Source organism: Schistocerca cancellata, chromosome 4 (genome assembly GCF_023864275.1).
Source record: "Schistocerca cancellata isolate TAMUIC-IGC-003103 chromosome 4, iqSchCanc2.1, whole genome shotgun sequence".
Classification (NCBI taxonomy): Eukaryota; Metazoa; Arthropoda; class Insecta; order Orthoptera; family Acrididae; genus Schistocerca; species Schistocerca cancellata.
In genome coordinates this window covers 555,179,182-555,200,389 of record NC_064629.1, presented here as the reverse complement: position 1 = coordinate 555,200,389, position 21,208 = coordinate 555,179,182, and the positions used below count along the sequence as shown (strand labels likewise).

The 21,208-nt window shown below is 38.0% G+C and overlaps 1 protein-coding gene across 1 annotated transcript in view; it reads right to left on the bottom strand.

Annotated features, from left to right (window-relative positions):
* Positions 1-20,338: 20,338 nt before the first annotated feature.
* The window catches only part of LOC126185064 (regucalcin-like), a 124,318-nt gene continuing 123,448 nt past the window's right edge, over positions 20,339-21,208 (bottom strand). Inside the window, exon 6 of the mRNA XM_049927820.1 lies at positions 20,339-20,726. Coding sequence (XP_049783777.1) covers positions 20,496-20,726 — 231 coding nt within the window. The 3' untranslated portion in view covers positions 20,339-20,495. The remainder of the gene's footprint in view (positions 20,727-21,208) is intronic.

The following is a 21,208-nucleotide window of genomic DNA, read 5'->3' as shown; positions in this document are numbered from 1 at the left end:
TGTCACAGTTAACTTTAAAAAGTCTGAATTCGGAAAGGAAAAAGTAAAATTCTTAGGGCACATTATTTCACCAGTAGGAATTCTACCTGACCCCAGTAAACTAGATGCGATACGGAATTTCCCAACACCCTATACTAAGAAACAATTAAAAGGTTTTCTAGGTATGGCCTCGTTTTTCAGGAAGTTCCTGCCACAACAATTATTGAACAGTAGTTCACTATTAAACTTACTGCGTAAAAACCACATTTGGTTGTGGACTAAAGAATGTGAAAATGATTTTCAGCAGATTAAGCAGGCGCTGATTAACGCGCCTATCCTGAAACACCCAAATATGGAATTGGATTTTTGTTTAAGCACCGATGCTAGTTATCAGGGGCTCGGTGCGTGCCTGTTTCAAATAATAACAAAGGATGGTAAGGAAGAAGTCAATGTAATCAGTTTTGCCAGTAGAACCCTCACAGAATGTGAAAGATCTTATTCCGTAACTGAGCTAGAAGCATTAGCAGTAGTTTGGGCGTTTCGTAAATTTCAATATTACCTTTGGGGAAAACATACCAAAGTTTACTGTGATCATCAAGCCTTGTCTTTTCTTCTGACGTGCAAGTTGTTACATAAGAGAATAGCGAGGTGGTGCCTGTATGTCCAAGAGTTTGATTTTGAGATAGTGTACATAAAAGGGGAACAGAATGTTTTGGCAGATGCACTATCACGGTTACCTCAAGGTCTTACCGATTTCCACGAGTTAGAGGAACAAACATCAGACTTCAAGGTCCTTTTAATAGAGGATGGAACTTTTAAACCATATTATATTAAAATGTGCAAAAACATGCAACGTTTACAGGAAGAAGACCCGAGATGGAGCAAGGTAAGGAAAAAATTGCAAGCTAGAACACACGAACGTTTAGAGCAGTATTACATTATACATAATGGCGTCCTCTTTCACAGAAGAGATCGACGAATGGATAAGTGGTGTGTGTGCATACCTCAGGAATACGTGAAAAACTTAATTCAACACACGCACCGCACATGGGGGCACTATGGAGTGCTGAAGTGTGCCGCCAAAATTTCTACGTATTGTTATTTCCCTAATATGAGGCGACGTATAGAGCAAGTAATTAGACGCTGTGCGGTGTGTCAAAAGGTCAAACATCAGAATAGGACCAGTCTTAACGCACTAAACCCAATAATACCAAAGCAACCAAGAGATCTTGTATCTATAGACGCCGCAGGTCCTTATCCCCAAGCCCGCGGCGGAGTTAAATACATCGTAGCCCTGTATGATGTTTTTAGTAAGTATCTCCAGCTGTACGCAGTCAAAACAGTTAGGTCAGGGCCAATTATAAGGCGAATTCTGGAAGACTACATACCACGCATCGGGAAACCACAGGCAGTCCTAACTGATAACGCCTCAAATTTTACACGTGACCAATGGAAATCATTTTTAAAATCACAAAACATACGTCATATTTTAGTATCCAAGTTCCACCCGGAAGCAAGTCCCGTCGAACGGTGCTTCCGTGAATTTAATAGGTTTATCCGCACATATATACCACAGAACCAAAGGAAATGGATAGGATACCTGGGTCCGTTTCAGCACATAGTAAATCACTTACCACACACATCCACAGGGCACACACCGGCCGAACTAATGTTTGAAAAGATGGAGCTAGATGAATGGGCAAAACCGATACCTAAATTAAGGCACAAAGACGTAATCTTAGAAGAGAAAGTACGGCGAGCGCTAATAACATTGGAAGAGCAAGCTCAGATAAGGAAAGGAATTTACGACAGGAAATTGAAAAACGTAACAGAATTCCAGATTGGACAGGAGGTACTACTAAGAACGCATCCGAAATCATCGAAATTAAAGGCATTGAATAGAAAATGGCAACTGTTATATGTTGGTCCGTATATCATTGTTGACAAGCCACATCCGGGGTGCTACTTGATAGGAAATATAAAAAATGGTAAAATAAAAGGCATGTATCAACATAAAGATTTGCGGAAATTTATTAAATGAAAATTCAAATCTCATTCTGTCCTTATCTGTTGCATCAGTAAAACGCAAGAAGGTAGGAGGTTTGTCGCTCTTTGACGAATAAACCGACTGGCGCTCGGTTCCTCTCCAGCTAGGGGGTACAATATTTATATTTCCGGTGCCCTCTCCCTCTTCTACTATCCTGCTTAATCAATAAGGAATGTTCAATCTTCTTTTACTATCTAACATGCAGAGAGTGAGATTCAGCCTAGTGAAAATAAACTTTTCTTGTATTTTGATATTGTACTTTCTTAAGATTTAATTCACAGCGCGCGAGCTTTAAGCGAGAGGCAAGAGCGATGGGGTATACTGAGCCGTGCTGCCGCGCTTAAAGCAGAGCGTACTTCAACAATTATATACGGAGCGGCTTAACAGCTGATCGTAGGGGCCAAGTAGGCAAAAAGCAAGGTTGAGTTCAGTGTCCTCTGTACGATGCGCAAAGACACACTGCGCACCGCGACGGAAACCATTCTAGAATTTAAGCGAATCGGCATCCACACCGCCTAACCAGCTGGACAAAATAGGAGCAATAGGAAATAGAGTACCTATCAGCTAGTTACTCTGACGTAGATGAGCAACACAAACTAAACGAGCAGAGACATTTATTCCTAAGTCGGTGACTATACTGTAAAGAGCATTAATGTTAAGGGTAAATCATTAGTTTATGCATATGCAGCTTTAAGAAAATGAGCACATGGACGCAAGTAAGCTATAAGGAGAGTAGAATACGCTAAATTTGTGAACTCAACATATTCTATTGAATGTACATAGCTAGGAATAAGTATAAGTATTCGAAGTAAATGACCTATCCGACTATATGCAACAGGACTAAGACAAGTTGAAAAAGGAAGTAACAACATGTACACTTGAAAGAACGCGATTAACACATAACTTAAGAACTAAGCGACTTACATACAACACATACGCGAGCGAAGATGTGAAAGGTAGAATGAGACATAAACATAGAAAAATGCGTGTGACTGAGACGTGCGTGTGACTGAGGCATAAACTATAAAATAACATATCGTAGAACTACACTTCTTTACAGACAACATTAGAAGTAGTGAGCTTAATGTACAGGGAGAATACATATCCACAAATTTGTTATTACAGAGCTCACCTATGTTAGCTGCTATTAATTACACGATACCTTATAGTATAAGCAGCAAAATAAAGCTGTAAACATGAATTGAACAACACGCGGGAGATAAGCTAAGTAAATACAAACACCAACCAATACGCACACAACGTAATTGCATGAACTTAAAACAAAAGAACTGAGGGAAGTACTGTATGTTTATAAAAGCGATATGGAGAAATAAATGAAATTTCACTGCTGGATAATATTTTGAAGTAGAGAGAGTGAAAGGTTTTATTAGATTCGATTGAAGGTATTAATTAGTTAATCTACGTTTGTGGTGACTTACCGTGCATGGAGTGAATCTAGGAAGAGAATGAAAGTGTATTAGAGTAATACGAGTTTATTTATATTTGTGGAAAGAAATAAATAGTGCGGTGGTTCTAGTGTGAGAACCCGGTAGGTAGTACAGGAGTATAAATGGCGATTTATGTGGAATATTTTTAATGAATAATTATATGGGTATACGGCGACGAATATGAAGATTAATGTTACAAGGGTACCTAGGAAAGGGCCACGAAGCTGACGTAAGAAAGAATACACTATATAGTTTTAAGTCTTAGAATGAATGGTTGTATGAGTGGGGAAAGCAAAGTATGATGATGCATGTACGGTAAGTAATTATGAAAACGAACATCACGAAGAAGCAGTGAGTAGTATAGGAGAAACAGTGAAGTCGATAGTAACAATGGTACATGGTAAACATTTAAAACACACCACAGCACAGTGATTTGCTACACAGACATCAGAATGTAAAACCACACAGTATGAAAAATATTTCCTTAGCGACTAACTGTTACAGCTCGAGAAACTATAAGGTTAATATAAATGAAAATATGATACACGATTCGTATGAGGAATGAACACAAAATGCAGTGAAACAATATTTTCTACACTGAGTTCTTGCACGCAGAAGCGAAAGCATCATTTTAGCACTTGCGCGTTCTTATCTATCGGTAATGAATTATGAGTGGAGCAACATATGAAAAAAATACGGTAAAATTATCGGTCACACGTCACAAAGGTAAACATGTACATGTCGTCGAATCAATAAGGCAGAAATATGGCTTGAAATATATATTTACGAATGTGGAATATTACGACGATTAACAAGCAGTGATGAAGTCAGTTTGTCAAGGGATAAAACATTCACCACACTCGCTCACAAACGAGCATTTGTAAATATTATACATAGTATGAAGATTTATCAAATGCCAAAGATAGAATAAGTACACTAACGACGCACTACAAATAGCAATCCTAGAAGTAGCTTGATCTCTGAAGCAGACCTTAGCAAATCCTGTTTTCCATGTAGTGAGTAGTGCTGGAACGTATTTTCTATGTGTATTTTTGATGCTAGAAATGCGCAGGAGGTTAGGCCTGCAAGTCAAGAGAAAAGCAAAAATTCAGAACAAATGACAGATTCCTTCTAATTTACTTATTAGTGTGTAAGATGGATGATGCCTAACATAGAACCCATTTAGGAAATGTGAATGTGACTTGTACATTTATGTGTCAACTTTACTATTGTCAATGTCGATGTCTATGAAAATATGTTTGTAGTATTTTGTATTGTAGTTGTGGATGTAAAAACGCGCAGGAGGTCGGTCCTGCAAGACAATATCAAGAAAGAGCAAACATTCAGAACAATTGCAGGATTCCTTCTGATTTACTTATTGCTGAGTCAGATGCTGCTTAACATAGAGTCCATGTACGAAATGTGAATGTGAATTGGACGTTTATTTGCCAACTATATTATTGTTAATGTCGATGTCTATATAAAATGTATGTATGTACTCTTTTCTTCTTTTCTATGTGTATTTGTGGACGTAAAAACGCGTAGGAGGTCGGTCCTGCAAGACAAGAATAGAAAATGCGTATGTTCAGGATAAATGAAAGATACTTCCTGATTTACGTATTAGTGTGTAAGAGGGTGCATGTCATGGAGTCCGTATATGAAATGTGGATGTGAATTGTAAATTTATGTGTCAACTCTATTATTGTCAATGTCTATGTCTATGTATGTACCATTATCAATTTTATGTGAGATTTTATACTTGAAGAAGAACAACTTATGTATGTATGTGAAGTGCAACGCGACGGACGAGTAAAATACTCGCACGTGTGAAGTGATACAAAAATATTAAGGCGTAATAATATTGAAAATAACGGCTCGGCCGTAATATGAGTAAACGCTGCAGTCTAGCAAAGTGAATACAGAGAGTGTGATGCGTGTGCGACGGAAATATCAGAGGAAATCAGTATGACCACGAGTTGAGGTGTGAGAACCGCTAACTATAATGCACGACGGAAGATAATGCCGTATCCTGCAGTGCGGCTCTTACCTTCAATGTCACTGGCCGAAATCCTCGCCCAGGCGCGAGATGAGGTATTGGTGTTCTTCGGTTGAGCGTTGGAGCTGAATCCGTCGTATCCAGTATCCGGACTGGAGGGCAAATACAACACCGACTTCACGAGCCTGGAGCGACATTACAGTGTGGGCGCGGGCAGTGCTGCTGCTCACGTGGCTTTTGCGTCACTGAGTAGGGCGCGTTAAACAATGAGCTGCTGCTGGCCGTAAGTGCAGCGGACAATGAGATAACGTGTGTCGAAAGGGCAGCTTATCAGAATGGCTAATAAACCAAACACCAAGGAGAAAAACAATTATTAAAATATGGTGGAAGGACAATGTAAGAAATGTAACATTTTCCTCCTGATAATACTACTTAATAAATGTAAGGAGAAATAAGAGACTACGACGTTAGCACGCCATGGACGTGCGATAGGTAATATGAATATATGTGAATGTAATTACGTGATATAAGTATATGTGAATGTATTTATATGTATGAACTTGTAATGGCCAAGAAAATGAGCTTTTTAGATATATTTGTAGTAACATAAGGGTATTAAAACTCCATTGACGTGCACCAAGTGACTGAACTATGAGCCCCAAGGTTAATAAGACTACTGTATACTGTCTCCCTAAATAAAGAGACTTATTTCCGACAGTATACAGTAGGGGGGCATTTGTGATAAACCTTTTGCATTTTCTTTATGTTTTCGTCTTCCTTAAAGGCAAAGAGACAAGATGAAGCGGTAGCCCATCATAGAGCCTATGCCTACCGTCATGTATTTTTTGACTTTCAGTTGTTAATAAACAGAGGATTTTTTCTGGTACCGGTAGGAGCAAGGAGGGATTCGCGCTCGGCTAGTGAAAGAGTGAGAAGCACGTCAATATTTTAGCGAGTAATTGTAGACCGCCATTTTGGGGTCGCTATGAATAAGTGAAGAGTGTGGATTTTATATGTGCACCGTTCAGAAAAATACAGTATTGTTTTATTAACAGAAAGGTCGTGTTAGTTGTTATTTCAAATAGTGCAATAATTACAACCACTGAAGCCCACCTGTGTACTTTGGAAAATTACGAAGATCCGATAAGCTTAATAGGAACACGGTCAAGACTTCAAAGGTGAACGCGGCGACCAAACATAGTATTATAAAGAATGGTAAGCACAAATCTACAGCGGAGAAAGAAACTACTCCGCCCTGCAAAATAATATGAACTAATACGGACTTATTTCCAGGCACAGCTCAGCTTATTGTGCTTGTCATTCACGCCGAAAAATTAATCTCATTAATTCAATACATTTTAAGAAGCCACGCATATTATTATCATCTATTTCATTATTTTATTATACTATAGGTACCAAATTAGTACTATACATTTCATGCAGTTCCCTTCCCTCAGAAACTGGTTGAGAGGACCCACATTCAATGATTGCAGCAATTCCTGTCGAGTTTGTAAGAGATGGTCATTTAAATGGCGTGACACTCATCTTCAGTCCCTGTCGATTAAGATCTCTTTACGACTACAGTTATTGCACTGTAGTTTCATAGCTCCTTGTAGACACGTTAGACAGCTCGTTGATACACCAGAAAATCGCGCAACTTCATTCACGATTTCACGATGAGGTCATGGGACCGTCCACACGCAAAAAACAGCTCCTTCCTGCCACGTCTCCACTTCTTACTGCGCTGATTCCTTACAACCGACTGGCGTGCACACACGCGCACCACTTCACTGACATGACATCGGGCAGCAGAGGAGGGTCACATGACAGCCCAATACCTGTTCTACAACGCTCCATAGCGAACAGGTGTCAGAGATTCCAGATCGTGTCCATGTACCTCAACATGAGTAGATAAGTTAAATCATACACTCTTTTTGTGTGAATGGTATAGCTAACAACAAGTAAGTTTATCTAAGAGACAGAGCAAATTTGTAACTAATATGAGCCGCATCCTCGCACAAAAAAATCCAAAATCTTAGAAACTGGTCATGAACTATCTAAGAGACTGTAACCAATGGCATGTGCAGATCATTCAAGATTTAGGAGCTGACGTAATGTCTTTGTCTTGGTATTTTGCTGCTTGATGAAGGTTTTGTTGTAAAATGCACCACCAAAGATTTATCCAATGGGACCAAAATCTGTAGGTGTGAGACGTAAATATACAGACAAACAAATGATTACAATTACAGAAAAAATTGGATGGTTTATTCGAGAGAAAGACATTCACAAACTGAGCAAGTCAGTAAGGCTTAGTCGACTTCCACCCCTTATGCAAGTTGTTATTCGACTTGGCATTGATTTTTAGAGTTGCTTGATGTCCTCCTGTCCTTCGGCCTGGAATCTCTCCGATTGGAGTAGAATTGTCTTCAGTGATGAGTCACGCTTCGAATTGGGCCCCGATGACAAGCGAAGATGTGTCTGGAGGTACCCCAGGTACCAGTGAGGTACCAACCTTACCGTCACCTTCCATATGCCCCGCCAACCAGGAGTGATGGTCTGAGGTGCCATTTGCTTTCATACCAGGACCGCTTTAGTTGTCATCCGCGGCACCATTACAGCACAGCAGTATATCAACGATATTCTACGTCCAATTTCGTTGCCCTTCATGCCAAGTCATCCTGGGCTTACATTTCAGTAAGGTAATGCCCTCCAGCACATGTTGGAAGTTTCTACTGCTTGTCTGCATGCTTGCCAAACTCTACATTGGCCAGCAAGGTCACCAGATCTCTACCCAATTGAGAACGTTTGGGGCTTATGGCCACGGCCCTCCAACCATCTGGGTATTTTGACGATGAAACGCGCCAACTGGACAGAATTTAGAGCAATATACCTCATGAGGACATCCAACAACTCCAGCGACCAATGCTAAGTCAAATAACATCTTGCATAAGTGCCACAGGTGCGGCAGTACATTACTGGCTTGATGAACTTGTAACGGCCTATACCTTGAATAAATCATCCATTTTTCTGAAATTGTAATCATATCTTCCTCTGTACATATATATGACACCTACCTAGTTCCCTCCCATTCAGATAATTTCTTCGTAGTGAGTCGCTTTCTTGTTCTTCTTCTTCTCATTACAGTAAATATCAATGCACTGCCACTGACCGTGACAAGTGATTCATAATTCTTCCTCAACGCAGGTGACACAAGTGGTGGTGTGAAACTGACAGGGTAGTTGGTGACATCAGTACGCGAATTTAATAAAACACCTAACTTCAACAAAACGCATTAGATACTGTTTCTGACACTGAATTCTTGTAAATGTGAAATTTTATCATACCAAGGCGTTCAAAGAGTCAGTCAAATAAACCACTTCAAACTTTTAAGACTGAGAGTAAATAAAACTCACTCTTGGAAGCATCACTTAAAGATCTTGTACAGGAAATGAATACTGCTGTCTCAGTTTTATGATGCATCTCCATTGTCTCTGATAGTGGAACGCTGAACCTCGTTTAATTTATGCAGTTTTGCCAAATAAAGATGGGGTTAGATACCATAGGTGTTATATGAAATAAATTATTTACGGTGTACAACAACAAGCTACAAACTGGTTTTAGGTTACTTTATTAAAAAAGTACTGTTATTAGTTTCCAATTTTCCACAGTTCATCATCAGACAGCGTTTCACTCTTTCATCAAAACAAATTATACATTGGTTTCTTGTGACCTGCCATAAGATAAATAATATTTCACAATTACAAACGTGTAACCAAAATGGTTGCACAATAAATTTGTGTTGGAATGCAACTTTGGTGAAATGCCCATCTGGCGTAATTCTTTTGCACCTCTTTTTTTTTTCTGGAGGGACCGATGACCGTAGCAGTCTGGTCCCTTTCATCCCCCAAACCAACCAACTTTTCTTGCAAAGAAGTAAATTCTCAATGATCATTGCATTTTCAAAATCACATACATTGCTCTGGATTGTAAAAAACTTTCTTTTCGTCAAAAAAACACTAATTTTCAATGTGCACCACATGTTTTGATTTTCAGCAAAGTACATGAATGTCAAAGATGCTGCAATGTAATGATACAAAGACATATCATACTGTTGGGAGAGGAGGCGTAAATTACTGTTGCATTACATTCAAAAAGTATTTTACATTAAACCTAGGGCATTAAATCCAGACAAAAATTACAAATACATGGGATTTTGTGAATTATAGCGTTACAAACTCACTTGCTATAACGATAGACATACAAATGTGAGAAAGATGTGTGTGAAATCCTTATGTGCCATTTCAACATTGACAATGATAATACATTAATATGTATTACTATTTAGTCCAATAAATAATATTAACTATTGTAGGTACATAAAATATTATAAGATTAGTTACTAGATTTGCAGACAGGTGTACAAACATTATTTATATTGGAGTATGGAAAGCACTTTTTGGAAGTTTTTCAGGAAAGGAGTCATGGCCAATTCATTCTTCTCATTGAAGATATTATCAAGGGAAGTGCTTTTGTGAGTGTGTGTGTGAGTGTGTATTTCTGTTTTCTCTAACGGATTCATAGTGGCTTCTTTTCCAGCTAAAAATAATATTTTCATGTTATCTTCAATGGCTAACACCGAGTGGCTTTCTTCTGCTATGTGGGCTCCAAATGGAGATTTGTACAAGTTTCCACACCTTAAGGCATTCAGGTGTTCTTTGAAACTAATCTCAAAACTTCAGCCTGTCTGACCAATGTAGAATTTTGGGCACGAATCGTATTGAAGCTTGTATATTCCTGATTTACTATAGGGGACCTTAGAAAGTTCTACACCATGGATCACTTTTTACTGTAATTTACTAAGGTAGAGAACCTGATTTTAATAATATTATTTTTCAATAAGTTTACAATTTCTTATGAAATTGGGCCTATGTATGGGATAATGATATATTCAGGTGTAGCTTCTGCAGAAGGCTGATTTGTTTTGGATTGAATGCTGTGTGAACTACTGTTCTGTGCAGCTGTGGCTTTCGCTTTTTCATTGATTCAGAGTTTTTCTATTATTATAGGATTATAGCCATTATTATGCGCTGCTGTTTTAATTAAACTGATTTCATTTTGTTGGTTTGTGAGACTCATAGGTACCTATTGCATTAGTGTACCATGGCTCTGAAATGTGACATTTTCTGTTGGTTGGGATGACATGAGCAATTATCAGTGCTGAGATCTGTGATGGTCAGTTTCCTGTAGATGCTAAGCTGATATTTATGGTTAATGTTACAGACATTAAGAACAAGAAAATTTTTTGTCTTCTTTGTTTCATGCTGAATTGTGAATTTAATAATTTTTTGCATTTTGCCAGGCTTTGTTGCCAGTGCATCAATTTCAGTGTTGGTACCATCAAAAAGCAAGATTGTATCATCAACATATTTTTTGTAGTGTATAATTTTGTTTATGATCTGTTGATTAGTTGAGACCTATTTTGTTCTGTGTGGTTGACGTAAATATCATCTAATATCCCAGGCAAGTTATTTGTCATTGCCAAACTATCATGTTGTTGTTAAAACATTTTGTTGATGCTAAAACAATTGTGCTTTAGGATGAGTGTGAGTAATTTTATGAGCTTGCAGATATCTGCAATACTAAGTTTCTTCCACCAAAGCAGATTTTTTTCTTATAATCTTGACAGTCTTTTTAACAGGGATGTTTGTGTATAGATTCACTACATCCAGGGATGCAAATTTAGCTCTAGGTGAATGTGGAAGTCTTGAATGGATACTGTGGGTTCATGTGTGTTGTATATGGTGCTATTTTCAAATGTATAATGTTTGGCAATTAAGTCTTCCAGTTTATGGCTTATAAAATATTCAGGGCTGTTTCTCGAGTTACGTATCAGGTGAATAGGACAGCTTTCTTTATGTACCTTTGGCTGTGTTCATAGTTTTAGTGCTGAGGGATTTGTTGTCATACTGCTGCACACTTCATATGCATTCAGTAATAAGTTGAAGTTTATTTAGAAGCTTACAGACTTAAGTTTGGAATTTCATTGTGGCATCAGACATTATTTCAGTAATGTTGTTGCAATGGAAAAATTTTAATGTTTTCTCTGTATATTTCTTTACATATTATATGATAACAGAACTTCCTTTATCAGCCATTACAATCAGTACTTTGTTTTCAGATAATTTCATGTTGATATTTTTCAAATATTTTAGTTCAGTGCTTCTGTGGGTATTATTTGCCTTTAGCTGTGTCATTTTCAGTTTATTTGACTTAAAAGCCAGTGTGTTTTTCAAGTACGTCTGCTTTAGATGTCACATGCAGGTTTTGTACAGGCTATGAGAATTGTTACACTGGTACTGCTGTGTCTTGTTGTGGGATTGCTTGAGACTATTATTTACTAGAGTAACTTGAGTGTTACTGAATTGGATGTCAGTGGTGTTAACTACCCTGTCAAAGAATTTATGTTGGCCTGATTGTTTATTTTTGTCCCATTCAGATTTAAACAGTTTTATGGCTTCTAGTTTCTTCTTCTGTTTACACGAGATTATTATTTTTCTTTATTTATTTTATCATTATATGCTGGATAATGAGTCAGAACTGTCAAGGCGAGTGGATGTTGCCTATCTGCAAATGCAAAATGTACATGAGATGGTTTAGATTTCCTTTTTCTTGTATTGCATTTTTATCTGAGTTCGAAAATGGTTCAAATGGCTCTGAGCACTATGGGACTTAAAATCTGAGGTCATCAGTCCCGTAGAACTTAGAACTACTTAAACCTAACTAACCTAAGGACGTCACACACATCCATGCCCTAGGCAGGATTCGAACCTGCGACTGCAGCGGTCACGCGGTTCCAGACTGAAGCACCTAGAACCGCTTGTCCACAGCAGCCGGGTTTATCTCAGTTTTCAGCCAAATAATGTCACATTTTTTGTTTCTCCAACCTGAGAGCTTTAATCTAGCACTTGACTGAGTTTCACATATTCAGAAACTATATTTACAGACAGACATGCTTTGATGAGTTTTATCATAAGAGACGTTTTCATCAGGTCAGTTTTGTGTTTTATGAAAGCATTTATGTTTCGCATTATTTGGCAAGCTAAGCTTAATGCAATTTTGTCAAAAACACATATGGTTGGAGACTGTCACAGTTACATCATATACATTTTCGTATGGTGTACAACAACTAATCACTAATTTGTTTTACCTTACTTTATTCAGTACGTACCGTTACTAGTTGCGAATTTTTCACAGCTCATCATCAGAAGGATTTTTCACGCTTTCATCAAGACAAATTACACATTGGTTTCACACGAGTTGCCCTAGGATAAACAGTAATTCACAATTACAAAATTGTAACCAACGTGGATGAGCAGAATATTAGTGTTGGAATGCAACTTAGGTTAAAAGTTAATCTGGCGCATTCCTCTTTGCTGTTTTCCTGTAATTAAATACACTCTCGAGGATCGTTGTGTTTTCATGGTCACATATGTTGATTTGGATTGTAAAACACTTTCATCAGGTTAGAAAACGAATTTTCAGTGTGCACCATGTGTCATGTGTTTTCATTTACATAATATGAAAACAAATAGACTTCAAAAAGTTCATAAGTGTCAAACATGCTGCAATGCAATGATATTAAGATATTGCATTTTTGGGAAAGGAAGCGTAAATTACTGTTGTGTTAGATTGAAAAAGCATTTTACATTAAATCTAGGGCACTAAATGCAGACAAAAACACAAATACATAGGATTTTGTGAATTATATCATTACAGACTTGTTATATATAACAACTGAGAAACAAAAGTTTGCAAGAAATGTGTGGAACCCTCACATGTTATTTAAAAATTGATGGTAATACATTAAAATTTATTACCATTTGCTTCAACAACCAGTTTTACCAACAACATGCTGGCTTGGCAATGGGACGTGTCTTTGCTGGGGTATTAGCTAACTTGTACATCAATCACATACAAAAAAGTATGTCTAAACTACTCGACAAATCATAAATAAATGATATAATACAAAATGTTTGTTGATGATGAAATCCTGCTTTTTGAAGGTACAAACAGTGACACTGATGCACTCGCAACAAACCACAGTAAACTGCATAAAAGAATTGAATTCACAGTTGAGTTTTAATCCAAAAAGAGCACAAATTTTCTTGCACTTAAAAACTGTATGACTAATCATAAAAATCAATTTAGAATCTACAGAAAACCGACCACCACTGGTGTCAGCATTGATAACTCCTCATGTCATTCCAACCACAACAAAATGTCACATTTCAGAGCAATCTAAACCATCTCATGTACATTTTGCATTTGCAGATAGGCAACATCCACTCGCCTTGACAGTTCTGACTCATTATCCAGCATATAATGATAAAATAAATAAAGAAAATACTATTCTCCTGTAAACAGAAGATGAAACTAGAAGCAATAAAACTGTTTAAATCTGATTCGGACAAAAATAAACAATCAGGCCAACATAAATTCTTTGACAGGGTAGTTAACACCTCTGACATCCAATTCAGTGACAGTCAAGTTACTCTAGTAAATAATGGTCTCAAGCAATCCTACAACAAGACACAGCAGTCACAGTGTAACAATTCTCATAGCCTGCACAAAATCTGCATGTGACAGCTAAACCAGATATACTTGGAAAGCATACTGGTTTTTAAGTCAAATAAACTGAAAATGACACAGCTAAAGGCAAATAATACCCACAGAAGCACTGAACTAAAATATTTGAAAAATATCAACATGAAATTATCTGAAAACAAAGTACTGATTGTAATGGCTGATAAAGGAAGTTCTGTTATCATATAATATGTAAAGAAATATACAGAGAAAACATTAAAATTTTTCCATTGCAACAACATTACTGAAATAATGTCTGATGCCACAATGAAATTCCAAACTTAAGTCTGTAAGCTTCTAAATAAACTTCAACTTATTACTGAATGCATATGAAGTGTGCAGCAGTATGACAACAAATCCCTCAGCACTAAAACTATGAACACAGCCAAAGATACATAAAGAAAGCTGTCCTATTCACCTGATACGTAACTCGAGAAACAGCCCTGAATATTTTATAAGCCATAAACTGAAAGACTTAATTGCCAAACATTATACATTTGAAAATAGCACCATATACAACACACATGAACCCACAGTATCCATTCAAGACTTCCACATTCACCTAGAGCTAAATTTGCATCCCTGGATGTAGTGAATCTATACACAAACATCCCTGTTAAAAAGACTGTCAAGATTATAAGAAAAAAATCTGCTTTGGTGGAAGAAACTTAGTATTGCAGATATCTGCAAGCTCATAAAATTACTCACACTCATCCTAAAGCACAATTGTTTTAGCATCAACAAAATGTTTTAACAACAACATGATAGTCTGGCAATGGCAAATGACTTGCCTGGGATATTAGATGATATTTACGTCAACCACACAGAACAAAATAGGTCTCAACTAATCAACAGATCATAAACAAAATTATACACTACAAATAATATGTTGATGATACAATCTTGCTTTTTGATGGTACAAACACTGAAATTGATGCACTGGCAACAAAGCCTGGCAAAATGCAAAAAATTATTAAATTCACAATTCAGCATGAAACAAAGAAGACAAAAAATTTTCTTGTTCTTAATGTCTGTAACATTAACCATAAATATCAGCTTAGCATCTACAGGAAACTGACCATCACAGATCTCAGCACTGATAATTGCTCATGTCATCCCAACCAACAGAAAATGTCACATTTCAGAGCCATGGTACACTAATGCAATAGGTACCTATGAGTCTCACAGACCAACAAAATGAAATCAGTTTAATTAAAACAGCAGCGCATAATAATGGCTATAATCCTATAATAATAGAAAAACTCTGAATCAATGAAAAAGCGAAAGCCACAGCTGCACAGAACAGTAGTTCACACAGCATTCAATCCAAAACAAATCAGCCTTCTGCAGAAGCTACACCTGAATATATCATTATCCCATACATAGGCCCAATTTCATAAGAAATTGTAAACTTATTGAAAAATAATATTATTAAAATCAGGTTCTCTACTAATAGTAAATTACAGTAAAAAGTGATCCATGGTGTAGAACTTTCTAAGGTCCCCTATAGTAAATCAGGAATATACAAGCTTCAATACGATTCGTGCCCGAAATTCTACATTGGTCAGACAGGCTGAAGTTTTGAGATTAGTTTCAAAGAACACCTGAATGCCTTAAGGTGTGGAAACTTGTACAAATCTCCATTTGGAGCCCACATAGCAGAAGAAAACCATTCGGTGTTAGCCATTGAAGATAACATGAAAATATTATTTTTAGCTGGAAAAGAAGCCACTATGAATCCGTTAGAGAAAACAGAAATACACACTCACACACACACACTCACAAAAGCACTTCCCCTGATAATATCCTCAATGAGAAAAATGAATTGGCCATGACTCCTTTCCTGAAAAACTTCCAAAAAGTACTTTCCATATTCCAATATAAATAATGTTTGTACACCTGTCTGCAAATCTAGTAACTAATCTTAAAATATTTTATGTACCTACAATAGTTAATATTATTTATTGGACTAAATAGTAATACATTTTAATTTATTATCATTGTCAATGTTGAAATGGCACATAAGGATTTCACACACATCTTTCTCACATTTTTATGTCTATCATTATAGCAAATAAGTTTGTAACGCTATAATTCACAAAATCCCATGTATTTGTCATTTTTGTCTGCATTTAATGCCCTAGGTTTAATGTAAAATACTTTTTGAATGTAATGCAACAGTAATTTACGCCTCCTCTCCCAACAGAATGATATGTCTTTGTATCATTACATTGCAGCATCTTTGACACTCATGTACTTTGTAAACTCTGTATTTGTTTTTGAATGTTGTAAATCAAACATGTGGTGCACATTGAAAACTCGTTTTGTGACCTAACAAAAGTTTTTTACAATCCAAATCAACATACGTGATTGTGAAAATGCAAAGATCATCGAGAATGTACTTCATTCCAAGAAAACTGCAAAAAAATATGTGCGAGATTAACGTTTCAACTAACTTTCATTCCAACACATACCTACAGCGCAATCCTTTTGGTTACCCGTTCGTAATAATTGTGAATTAACATTTATCCAATGGCAACTCACGGGATACCAATGTATAATTTGTTTTGATGAAAGGGTGAAAAATTCGAAACCGGTATCAGTACTTTGTGAATAATGTAACCTAAAACCAATTTGTGGCTGATTGCTGTACACCATCAATAATTTACTTGTTTACTTTTCTTAATTTCACACTATCATTTCTTACAGCATTACATTTTTGAGTAGATCTACGCACGTACCAAGTAAATTCTAAGACTACAAGGTCGGTCAGATTGATCTTGATGTCAGGTCACTTACTTCGTGTTGACTGTACTCAGCTATCTCGTAATTCATTCGGTGATTCCTGTACATATATTCCCTCGCTGGATCTGTTGTTGACAATACTGACTCATTCAGAAGAAACTCCAACATTCATTCGGTGAACACCAGAGTGGAAAACGATTTACACTTCGTGAAGCAATCAAATTGAAAAGTTTCCTTGTGGCACACTCCACTTAATCTGTACAGGAATTCTTCACAGTAGCTCAGAACTTTTCCGTGAGATGTGTTATTTATACTCACACTTTCTCAAAAGTGTCTTTCTGGTTTCGTTAATCTTTAGTTCTTTCGTGTTTTTAATGTGCCCTCTGTAAACTGTGCATTAACATTTGGCGACACTGATAAATAGACAAAGGAACTAAAACAAAAAAAAAATTATCGTTGGGAATGCATGCATCTACACATAAGAAAAACGAAATACGTGGGTGTGATCTGCCATTTAATCCTGTAATTTGCTCAGCTGCAGGAAATCTGTATTAAAAAGTGGCACGGAAAAGATCGCTTCACTGAATCAACGTCTGTTCTGTTTTCGTTAAATTTAAACTTGAATGATTCTGTTTGCGATCCGTAAGCAGGACTACTGAATGTACCTAAGAGAAAAACACTGAAGCTAGACGCAATCGCACGTGTAAGGATCCGAAAAGGTCTTTCCAATGCGAGCAGAAATACAGGTGTTGGACAAAAATATGGAAACACTGAGAGACATCATACTTGAACATTAATTTAGATGCTAGCCAAGCCTGCAGGTTACGCTGCTGTATTTGACCACAAACGGCACCTCTCCAATGTCCTCAATACACTGCAAAGCCAATCGCCGTAACAAGAGTGTTCTTTACAGTCGTGAGTGGATTATGTCGGAACTAAGTGAATTAAAACTTGGGTAAACTGTTGCTGCTCTTCTGGTGGGTGTTTGCGTAACTAAGACATCCGTACTGTTTGGTGTTTCAAGACGCACAGTATCGGAGATTTATTATATAGGAAAAGGATCATCCTCTACTTCACAATGCGGACGAAAGCGTGTGTTTAGTGATCGTGACGGACGGTCATTGAAGTGGATTGTGACGAAAAATAAAAGCACGACAGCTGCAATAATTACTGCAGAACTCAATATCGCTCTCGAACACCGTCAGCACCACACCAAAACACCACGAAGAGAGCTCTATAAGGTGGGAATTTCAGGGCCAAAAATTACATATCAGTGATGCAAATGCCCATAACAAGAAAACGTGGTGCTGAAGTCATAAAACCTGGAATGTGGAGCAATGAAACAAAGACATTCGGTCGGATGAGTCTTGTTTCACATTGTTTACCACTTCCGGTTGAGCTACGACTCACGAGTGAAATATGGTATGGGTTTGATGAAGATTTGGGCAATCTTTAACCTGGTACTCTGTGGTACCCGTGCGTACTCTGCAAGGTGGAAATACTACAATGTTTGTTCCCCAATGGTGATGCTGTGTTCCAAGACAACAGGGCCGCTGTTTACACAGTTCTCGTCGTCCAGGACTAGTTCTCTGAGCACGAGGATGAATTGTCACATCTTCCCCTGATCACCACAGTCACCAGATCTCAATATTATTTAGCCTTTGTGGTCTACTTCGGAGAGAAGGGTTTGTGATTGCTATCCACCTCCGTCATCGTTATGCGAACTGGACATTATTTTGCAGGAAGACTGGAATAAGATTCCCTTGAAAATCATACAGGAGCTGTGATTATTCATTCCGAAACGAATTGAAGCTGTTTTTAATGATAACTGTTTTCCTACACTGTAATAGGCATGGTAAAATGTGGCGTTTCCATATTTTTGGCCACACCCTGTTGGTGCGCACATACTGCAGCTTCCATTGTAAATAGTGTGCTTCTGAATAGAGCAGGCAGGTTGAAGGTAAGTGAGACATTAAGAGTGTACTTGGACGGTTGGATAATTGGTCTTCTACGAATAGTACGAGGATCCAACAACGTCTGTCAGTAAATGTGATATTACTAGTGAACAATTTCGTGAAGTGAGGAAACTTCCAGAGTATGTAGAAAACACAAACGGCCTACTGTATGCTGTCTGTCTGAATTTCAGTTATATTTAGAGAACTGAAGAACTGTTTGGAAGATTTATAGATCAGGAAGAGCCGACTGACAGTTTTGTATCGAAAACTGAAATATAGTGGCCGAAACTAAAAGTGTAACGTACGTACAAGTGCTACTAAAAATGAATAAAAAGCTATTGCAGAACAAAGTGACTTACATCTTAGTAGAGCTGTTTGCATCACGCAGATCAACGCCTTGTTGTCTGGAAGGAAACGAACGAATTGACAAGAAAAATACTTACGCAAAGCAGTTATGTTACGTACTGTACCGGATGATCAAAAAGTCAGCATAAATTTGAAAACTGAATAAATCACGGAATAATGTAGATAGAGAGGTACAAATTGACACACATGCTTGGAATGACGGGGTTTTATTAGAACAAAAAAATACAAAAGTTAAAAAATGTCCGACAGATGGCGCTTCATCTGATCAGAATAGCAATAATTAGCATAACAAAGTAAGAAAAAGCAAAGATGATGTTCTTTACAGGAAATGTTCAATATGTCCACCATCATTCCTCAACAATAGCTGTAGTCGAGGAATAATGTTGTGAACAGCACTGTAAAGCACGTCCGGAGTTATGGTGAGGCATTGGCGTCGGATGTTGTCTTCCAGCATCCCTAGAGATGTCGGTCGATCACGATACACTTGCGACTTCAGGTAACCCCAAAGCCAATAATCGCACGGACTGAGGTCTGGGGACCTGGGAGGCCAAGCATGACGAAAGTGGCGGCTGAGCACACGATCATCACGAAACCGCGCGCGCAAGAGATCTTTCACGCGTCTAGCAATACTTTTTTTGTTCTAATGAAACCCCATGTCATTCCAAGCATGTGTATCAATTTTTACCTCTCTATCTACATTATTCCGTGGTTTATTAAGTTTTCAAATTTATACTGACTTTTTTATCACCCTGTATATAGAAAGTCCTGTGAACGCGCCCGAATGGCAACAGAACACTATTTACCATACCCTGGTTAGACCATTCGCTAGTCCCATATTTGGCTATGAAGGAACGTGAACTACAGCAATCCTTTAGGTCGAGCTGTGTATATCTGCTGCCTAGTACGCTGCCCTCGTGTGTAGCGTATCTGCAAAAAGTGAAGAAAATGGACATCGCAGAGTACCCCGACATCCTCCCAAGAGAACAGCCACCCTTTGGCAGCTAGCCTAAACAGTGCCGCGCTGCAAACTGGGACCTCCTCTCGAGTGAAGCAGATGTGTACGAATGCAGCCAGTTACCAGATCCGTGGACCTGCTGCTGTGGCACCTGTTGAATGAACCTTGTACACTAGAAGATTTTTTGCAGTTAAGTCAATTCGGTCACAGTTTTTAAACAACTTATTTAATCGGGCATGGAAATAATAATAATATAAAAATATTTTGGCGACGTAGCACATTTCCATGTCTTCATCTAGGGTGGTAGTATGTAACGAGAACTTTATTTACTGTCGCCAATTGAGTGCCACGATAAATGTGCTCAGAGGAGGACGCGGTGTGCGGGGAGTCCCTTGGCGCCGAGCCCGGTGACGCGGAAGCTGCATCCGGCCATAGGTAGGCGCTCCAGCTCTTCCCGGGTCATGCCGTCGAACGCTGACGTGACGAACAACTCGTCGAGGCCGGCACCGCCCCACGCCACTGACGTCACGTTAAGTGCCGGGATGTCCACCCGCTGCAGCAACTTGCCACTGCCCGGATCCACCTGGATCACCTGTAAAAAAAAAAAAAAAAAAAACTATTATTGTCCTCCAATCCAAAGTTTAGCATGTACTTTCCCCGTTTAAAAACGAAAATTTTTTAAACGAATGTTGGTAGATTAAGCAATTCTAGTTATTCTACCTGCAAAATACTAACGCGAATTCTTTACAGACGAATGGAAAAACTAGTAGAAGCCGACCTCGGGGAAGATCAGTTTGGATTCCGTAGAAATGTTGGAACACGTGAGGCAATACTGACCCTACGACTCATCTTAGAAGCTAGATAAAGGAAGGACAAACCTACGTTTCTAGCATTTGTAGACTTAGAGAAAGCTTTTGACAATGTTGACTGGAACACTCTCTTTCAAATTCTGAAGGTGGCAGGGGTAAAATACAGGGAGCGAAAGGCTATTTACAATTTGTACAGAAACCAGATGGCAGTTATAAGAGTCGAGGGGTATGAAAGGGAAGCAGTGGTTGGGAAGGGAGTGAGACA